At 46.0% G+C, this 8,972-nt stretch overlaps 1 protein-coding gene across 1 annotated transcript; it reads left to right on the top strand.

Annotated features, from left to right (window-relative positions):
* Positions 1 to 566: 566 nt before the first annotated feature.
* Positions 567 to 7,614, top strand: RPS10 (ribosomal protein S10). Its single transcript, XM_069488881.1, has 6 exons — positions 567 to 622; positions 1,437 to 1,586; positions 1,806 to 1,977; positions 4,437 to 4,514; positions 6,624 to 6,679; positions 7,524 to 7,614. Exons 2-6 carry the CDS (start codon positions 1,437 to 1,439, stop codon positions 7,563 to 7,565), a joined length of 498 nt encoding a protein of 165 aa, XP_069344982.1. The 5' UTR covers positions 567 to 622; the 3' UTR covers positions 7,566 to 7,614.
* Positions 7,615 to 8,972: the final 1,358 nt, after the last annotated feature.

Raw genomic sequence — 8,972 nt, 5'->3', positions numbered from 1 at the left:
ATTTTTAAAATATAAATCTAATCATAGGGTGATTAATATCCAGTAGACTATTACGCAGTCATTAACATTGTAGTTATTAACACGAAAAGAGAATCACGACATATGGGTAAGAAAAAAAACCAGCTTACAGAACCTATCATACATACTACATATACAAAACATCCTATTTTTGTCAAAAAATGTATTTGTGTGGGTGCATATGACTTTGAAAGAGTTTTTCTGGTTGATACGATTCTGCTTTTATTCCTTTATTGCTATTGTTATTATCTGTATGTTCTCTCCCTTTTGCTGCTCAAAGAGCATATATTACTAGCATAGTAAGTTCAGCGTTTGGCAGGAAAAAAGAAGTAGCGTGTTTCTAAAGGGACAGCCCAAACATAAGGGTCCATTTTTTGATATAGCACATAGGCTCAAAAGAAACACGCCGCGGTTTGCTCCTGCGTGTGCCCCTCAGCCCGTCAGGGTCCGGGGTCAGAGCCAGCCGACCCTCAGGCACCGCCGAGGCCACCCCAGGCACGCGCGGGTCCTGGCGGGGGGCGGGGCCGCGCCAGCCCGGAAGAGACGCCGCGCCGCGCATGCCCCTTCCTTTCCAGCCGCGGCTCCGAAGCCTGCTGCCGTCGCGGTGAGGTCCTCTGGAGTTCGGGTTCCATCGGCCCCCATCCGGGCCACCCTGCTGCCGTAGCGGCCGCTCCTCCCCAGAGTCAGGGCGAGGGCTTCTCTTACTCTCCCCGCATACCCATTTCTGGGCAGCGACAAGGGATGGGGGGCGTATTTGAGGGGGCAGGGGGTCACTAGTAAGCAAAGATTGGCGTCCGGATGGCCGAGGGAGGAGGAAGGGAGGATGAAGCACTTGCTTGGCGGAGGCGGCGTACCATCTGCACGCTTTCCCTTCGGGACAGGAGTCCTTGGGACTGTCGCCTGGCCTGGCACTCTGGTTTGAGGGGGAGTGGTAGGAAATGAGGGTGGGAAGGCCTTAGCCCTTCGGTTTCGGGTCAGCGGCCCGTCAAGAAGCGAGGGCTTTCCTCCTCCTGGCCCTCCGTGCCTACCTTGAGGTACGGCCGCCCGGTTCCTCGCTAGGTACAGTCACTCATGGTCTCTACATACGCTGAAAACACAGGGTCTCCTCCCTCCCGCCTGCCCCCGTATACCGCTGTGATTGTGAGCGCTTATGGAAGTCTGGAGCAAATACGCACCCTTGTCCCCGTTTTGTCTGAACGTCTTGGCGGCCTTTTTTTCACCTGAATTGCTTTTCGGGGTGAGGAGGGTGCTGGTGTCCGAGTTTGTAGCCCTCCCTTCTGCATGGTTTCTGGGGTGTGTTTGAGTTTTCTACCCATTGGGCGGTGGTTTTGTGGGGCCATTTTTGGGTCGTGTACTTGATTGCTGGACCCTGGCCACGTTGCTCCGAAGTGCTCTTGATGATCGCTTCCTTCTTGCAGATGTTGATGCCCAAGAAGAACCGGATTGCCATTTATGAACTCCTTTTTAAGGAGGGAGTGATGGTGGCCAAGAAGGATGTCCATATGCCTAAGCACCCAGAATTGGCAGACAAGAACGTGCCCAACCTTCACGTCATGAAGGCCATGCAGGTATAGGGGTGAAAGGGGGAGACCGTTGCATTGTTGGGTGGAGGTAGAGGGGTTTTCCATTAATGTTTAAGGCAAATTCCAAGGAGTGGCCAGGACAGCTGGTGCTGCTTGCTGCTTTGAAGGGCAGTGAGGTACATTGGAAACTTGTTTAGGAAGCTTTGCATGTCATTTCTAGCTCCAAGCTCCTAGTTATGTCATAACGAGTTTTCTGCTTTACAGTCTCTCAAGTCACGAGGCTATGTGAAGGAACAGTTTGCCTGGAGACATTTCTACTGGTACCTTACCAACGAGGGCATCCAGTATCTCCGTGATTATCTCCACTTGCCCCCTGAGATTGTGCCTGCCACCTTGCGCCGCAGCCGTCCAGAGACAGGCAGACCTCGGCCGAAAGGTATGGTGCCCAAATAAAATGGCCTCCAGTCTGCTCTGAAGCAGCCCTTTGGAGGGGATAGTTTCTTGTATGAGAGGGATGGAATTGTTCCTGATAACACATTGGTGTCAGCTTTAGAGGGACTGTGGCATGCAGGACCTTGGACCAAACCTGGAACATGGCTTGCGACCTGTAATAAAACTGGACTTAGGCCTTCAGGCCATCCATGACATTGCATTAAACATGAATAGAATGTTAGCCTGTGGCTTTCTTCCCCAGTACTTGTGCAAATGTCCAGACGTGGTAGCACACTGAGCATTTTCTAGCAGAGTGAGGTGGTACTTGTCCTCAAAAAGTCCAAAGCAAAGCTGTTTATCACATGTGAAAGCAACAAGGAGTTTTGTAGAGTCTCTTGGCAACAGTGGCAAAAATTATGAAAAGTAGAATGGGGGAGAATTGATATTTGAATAATTATGGTGTGAAAGGATATACATCTGTGTGGTGAATTACCTTCTGACTCTGGAAATCACTACTGGCTCACAGTTAAATGTTATGGTTCCTTGTCAAGTGAACTTTGTAGGAGCTGCAGAGAGTTTGCGGGCTGGGGTGATGAGAACAGATTGCTAAACATAATTGTCAGACCGTCCGGGTTCCCCTAAAGAATGTGTTTATAGAGTTCAGGGATCTGTGTTTGTTATGAAATTCCTAAGGGGTTCTAGTGGTTAGAGTTACATATCTCTGGAGCAAATGTTCTCTACTGCATCTTGAAATTACCTGGAGAAAAAAAATTCTTTTTTTTTTTTTTTGTTTTTCATGGAGTTTATTCCCATGGAGCTCCCAGACAGGGTTCAATATCTGGGCAAGAACTTTTGTCTAATAATGCCCCATCTGTGTCTCACTCTTTCTTAAAGAATACAATTTGAACATTTGAAACAGAGACCTTAGACATTACCGTCCTCTGTTTTGTTTTTGTGTTTTTTACATTCTTCCCCTGATTACAGTGTATTTTCTGGGGAATTTGTTTTTGTTTTTGTTTTTTTTTAAATTTTTATTTATTTATTTTTTGTTTGTTTTTCAGCTCATTAAGGGGGTACAAAAGATCAGGCTATATACATTGCCCATGCCTCCGCATCCCCCCAGTCTGAGCTTCAATTGTGTCCATTCCCTAGACAGTGCACATCACACTCATCATGTAGGTGTGCACCCCTCCCCTCCCCCCACCCCATACCCCCCAGTCAGAACTTCAATCGTGTCCATTCCCCAGGCAGTGCGCGTTGCACTCATCAAGTAGGTATACACCCATCCCTTCCCCCCAGCCCCGACCTCTGTCCGATACCCAATTGGTGTTAATCCCAAATGTGCACTCAGGGAAACCAGTTTGCTGGTGAGTACATGTGGTGCTTATTTTTCCATTCTTGGGATACTTCACTTAATAGAATGGGTTCCAGCTCTCTCCAGGAGAACCAAAGAGATGCCATATCGCCATTATTTCTAATAGCTGAGTATATTCCATGGTATACATATACCACATTTTGCTAATCCATTCATGAATCGATGGGCATTTGGGTTGTTTCCACATCTTTGCGATTGTGAATTGTGCTGCTATAAACATTCGGGTGCAGGTGTCTTTTTTATAGAATGACTTTTGTTCTTCTGGGTAGATGCCCAGTAATGGGATTGCTGAGAAAAAAATTCTAATGTCTGTCTGCACTGAATCTGTCTTACAGTTTCTGATTTAATGAGCATACTTGGGCCTGGCATTCATTTTTAACACTCACAATATGATGAGGTTTTTTTTGTTCTTCTTTAAAGTTCATATTATTTAGTTCCTATTCGAATTGCATGAGTTCCAGGTAAGTTCCAAAGCAATTGGGTGGAGATAATACTAGATTAAATGTACTTCTTGTGTTTATGAGAATTTTTCAAAGTAGCTTTTGAGGTCTGTAACTTAATATATATCCCACAGCTTGACAGGTTTACAGAAAATCACAAGAGGAACTAAAGGATTCTTGGTAGCCTCCAGATGATATATTTATTATCGGACTTGGGGCTTTGAGCTTAAGATGCCTCCTTTCCATTTGCATACTCAGTTTTCCACTTGGATGGGTCATGTTCTAAATTTTGGCTATTCAGATGTTAGTAGAAACAGCTGGTTTTCTGAATTTGCTAAAAATTGGAAAATGCCTTTTTGTTGAAAAACAAAATAGAAGAAGGCAATCTTTTTGCAAATATGTGGCATTTTAACTGAGATGTGTGTTTTCTAGGCTTTTGAGGTATTAAACTGTCAATGATAAGTTTCTGTGAGGAAATAGAAGTCTGTAGCTGACAGCTCTAGGTACAAGGAGTCACGTGCCCCCATTAACCCATCATAACCACGTGGTTGCTGAGTAAGAACAGGAGAGTATTGGCAGTTTTCCTGGCCATAAGGGAATAGAGTTCCCAGGTTGCCCTGCGTTCACAGTGTGGTTTAATTTATGCAGGTCTGGAAGGCGAGCGACCTGCAAGACTCACAAGAGGGGAAGCTGACAGAGACACCTACAGGCGGAGTGCTGTGCCCCGTGAGTAATGGATCTATTAGGGTTGTTGGGGTAGGATCTCTGGATTCTCACCGTTGGCCCTGGTTGAGGCTCAGCCCTTGAAGATACCAAGGTGACCAGGAAAGATCCTTGGTTTCAATCTCCAGATCATCAGAACAGCCACAGTCCTTTGTGCGTCTTTCCTTATGCAGGGATTTGATAGATGGGAATTAGAAGGGAAACCCTCTGAGTTGTGGGCACAGAAAAACCTTAGTTGAAGACCTTGAACTGAGCAAAACTGCAGCTTTCAGGAAAGCAAAATACTTTTCCTTGTTCCAGGTTGTGTTCTGTGTTGTAAGCGCCCGACTTTGGCTGGGCTCACTTAACTTACCTTCATTGTTTTCTTGCTGCAAGAATCAGTGCAAAATAGTCTTGTTTTTGAGTAGTAGATGTTTGTTTATTCAGAAGATAAGCCTTTGTGTATGGGCTGGGGAGATAGTAGTTTACATAACAAACCAAAGGCTCTTTTCATTGAACTCGCATTTTAGTGGGGGGAGGAGTGAGTATATGTCAGTTGGTCTGGGCGATATGGGGGGTGGGAATTAAAGCAAAGGGGGTGGGTGTTGGCAATTTGCAGTTGCGTTTTCAGAGAAAGTCTTAGAGAGATTTAAGCCAGCCAGTAGCTAGCTAGGGGAAGAACATTCCAGGTAAAGGCCCTCAGAGAAGATACCTGGCTTATCTAAACAATAAACGCTTGTAATCCTAGCACTCTGGGAGGTCAAGGTGGGAAGATTGCTTGAGGTCAGGAGTTCGAGACCAGCCTGAGCAAGAGTGAAACTCCGTCTCTACTAAAAAAAAAAAAAAAAAAAAAAAAAAGAAATTATCTGGACAACTAAAAATACATACAGAAAAAATTAGCCGGGCATGGTGGCGCATGCCTGTAGTCCCAGCTACTCGGGAGGCTGAGGCAGGAGGATTGCTTGAACCCAGGAGCTTGAGGTTACTGTGAGCTAGGGTGACGCTACGGCACTGTAGCCCTGGCAACAAAGCGAGAGTCTGTCTCAAAAAACAAAAAAATAAATAAAAATAAACAATAGAAGGCTTCAGGAGATGAGGGTGTGGGCCATGGTAAGGACTCCGGGTGTTGCTCTTGAGTAAGACGGGGAGCCCTTGGTAGTATTTTGGCAGAGCAGTAAGAAAATTCAACTTCTTTTAAGGAGTCACTCTTCGTTGTAGAAACCGTTAATTGTGACATAAAAGCAATGTGTAAAAGGAATTTCTAACTTCTGCCACTCTTATTCCCTCTTGTCATCTTTCCTGACTGCTTATAAGTAAAATAGAAGTGGCTAATTGACCTGAATACCTTACAGCGTAGTAGTGAGAATGAATTCCTGCAGCCCTTGGTTCAGAAGAAGTTGATGATAACTCATACTAGAAGTTACGGCACATGGGGGAGTCAGTTGGGGAAGCTGTTTTATATCGGCCTCACTACCTCCTTCCCGTAGCTGTAATGTAAAACTTCCTAGTGGCCACACTTGAAAAGCAAGCAGAAATTAGGTAATTTCAATATTGATACATTTCAGTATTGAGATATTTTACATTCTTTTTCCTTAAGTCTTTCAAATCTGATTTGTATTTTGCACACATCTCGATGTGAACCAGTGGCTGCCATTTAGGGGGTGCAGGGCTGGATCTTTCATCTGATCTGCTTCTCTCCCTTGATGGTGAAGTTGCTTTTTGCTTCTGTGGGCCCTCATTGCCTTCACCTCTTGGTGTTTCCCTCACTGCACTCCCTTTGTGAGCTAGGTGCTGATCTGGAGTGGGTGGTAAATAACTCAGTGATGAGAGTGAAGATCCTCTGGTACCACACAGGAACGGCATACGGCCAGGGCTTTCTTGGAGAGAGAATAGTTTGGGTTGTGAGTTTTGAATGGTAAAATAAGGAAGGCTGGGAAGGGTGCCCCAGGAGAGGGAGGGATCAAAGGTGGCTCAGAAGGTGTTTCTCACTTTTGTTGTAGCTTACTTATGCTTCATGGGCTGGTAGGTAGGTACATGGGTTTTCTGCAGGATTCGGGTCAAGTGAATTGTCTTCTTTTACCCTACAGTAGATTAGATCATATGAGGACTCTAAATTGGTGTTTTACTTTCCAGCTGGTGCCGACAAGAAAGCCGAGGCTGGGGCTGGGTCCGCAACCGAATTCCAGTTTGTAAGTATCTCCCCATTCACACTCTGTAAGCAGTTGCTTGTTCTGGCCTCAGTCTTTTGGCCCTGCAAGTACTGAGAATGGTATAGTGTGGTGGGCCCTGAACTCCCCAGTTTTTCCCCAAATTCCAAATAAATTTTACATTGAGACATAGCATGCAAACTTATTAAATATATGATTACTGAGATGAGTCTCACAAATTGATACATGTGCTTACTGGTATTTTCTGTTTCATTTATGAGGGTCATAACCTGAAATAGTTTCAGGAACCAAAGCTTAAGATTGAAGTAAACACTGGAGATTAGGTGGGCTCAAGAACCAAATCCTTTGTCTTTCGGATGACACGATCTTAGTTTCCTCTGCCTCAGTTTCTCCATGTATAAAATAGAGGTGATAATTATAGCTATCAAGGTAATTGTGAGATTGGTTAATCTAGGTACAGTGCTGGCATGGAGGCTGGCATATCACTTTTGGGGCAGCAGCTGTCCTACGGCAGGTCTCCATAGCACACAGTTGCTGTCAGAAGGAAAAAGGAAGCGTGTACGGTAGAAACAAGATAAGCCGTGTGCTGGGCGCTTTTGTGTGTGTGTGTGTGTGTGTGTGTGTGAGAACACACTCTGAGTGGGTGGCCATATTCCCATTTTACCAATGAGGGAACAGGCCTAGATACTGTGTGGCCCCACAGCCAGTAAGGGGCAGGGCTGGCATCGATGGCCCGCATTCACTCTTCTAGCTGTTTACATTTGGGGGCTTCTCCAGTGATAATGAGGCCTGAAAATTAGTGAAACCTTGAAAGAGGTAGAACCTGAATGTTGCTAATGCTGATGTCCTGTGCTTTCTCTTACAGAGAGGCGGATTTGGTCGTGGACGTGGTCAGCCACCTCAGTAAAATTGGAGGGGGGGGTATTTTGTGTTGAATAAACCTGTAGTCAGAAAACTTGCGTGTCCATTTTGTTTGCATTGTGTAGCTGGTTTAAGGGTCGGAATGTAAATGGTTTGGGGAGTTGTCCTTGTCCAGGATGATGTCACTCATTACTGTTGCCATGTGTCCTTGTTGCTTTAGCCAGCACCTCCCTGCGGAGTTGTGTCCAGTGTGATACTGCTGCGTAGAGGCAGTCAGAAAGCTGAGCATCTTCCCCAAACCAGCCATGCTAACTTGGCTCTGCATGGGGGAGGCTGGCATTTGTTAGCCTAGAATTGGGATTTTGTGCCTGCTCTCTGGAACTGAGAAGTGCTGGGGAGGGAAGATGAAAGGAAACAACCAAGGAAATGGTATTCTTAGAGTACATCACAGACGATGTATGGGGAAGGTGCACGGGAATGGTGTTTATAAATATGGATCTTAAGGCTCAGGGTTTGCTTACAAGAATCACAGGAGAGGCTTGGTGTGGTGGCATGTGCCTGTAGTCTCACTTACTCAGGAGGCTGAAGCAGGATTGCTTGAGCCCAGGAGTTTGGGGTTGCAGTGAGCTGTGATGGCACCACTGTACTCCAGCCTGGGAGACAGAGTGAGGCCCTGTCTCTTAAAAAAAGAAAAATTACAGGAGAAAACAATGCACAAAAATATATTGGGAAAGAACTGCCTGGCATCTGAAATTCTTGGGATTTTTTTGTCTTTCCATGATAAGACTAAATACTGGGCAATCGGAGCTCTTGCAGTCCCAGGGCTCCTTGAAAAAGGAGAATGCATTGTAGTTTTCCTGGGGCCTTCGTGAGTGGTGGTCCAGCGTATGATGTGACGGTGGACAAGAGCAGTGCGATCTATGCTCGGATGCCAGAGAAGGGTTTTGATGGGAAGTGAGGTGGGGTGAAAAGACCTTCCGTGGGTCCACAGGCTTGGCACTGTGCCAGAAAGCCTTCGAACAGCTCAGAGATGATCCTACAGACTTTGCTCTGCTGGGCAGGATACCAACCTTGGCTTGCAGATCAATCCCCGTGACTCTGGTTGCTGTAAATATGTGCTACTGGGGTGGGGTTGGGGGTGGTTAAGGCATCTGAGACACCAGTTCCGGGCCAACTTGTGATGGACAGGCCTGCCAAGGTAAGGTTTTTCAGCCAGAAAAACTAGTAGCTAATCAGAGTGCATCTTATGGGTTCTGAGAACTTGGGAATCTAGTTTGTGGAGTACTGTGCGCCAAGCATTGTAGAGGTGGACAGTAGTTGGTCAAATGAGATGGATGGTGAAAATCCTAAACTACACAGAGGCAGCTTCCTGCTGGCAACCACCTTCAGTCTTGATAGGCAGTTGTAGTGTAGACCACGAGGTGGCAGCCGATCGCAACTCCAAATAGGCACT

This window comes from Eulemur rufifrons, chromosome 15, assembly GCF_041146395.1.
Source record: "Eulemur rufifrons isolate Redbay chromosome 15, OSU_ERuf_1, whole genome shotgun sequence".
Lineage (NCBI taxonomy): Eukaryota > Metazoa > Chordata > Mammalia > Primates > Lemuridae > Eulemur > Eulemur rufifrons.
Note: the sequence above shows the minus strand (reverse complement) of the source record. Positions and strands in the feature narration are given on the sequence as shown.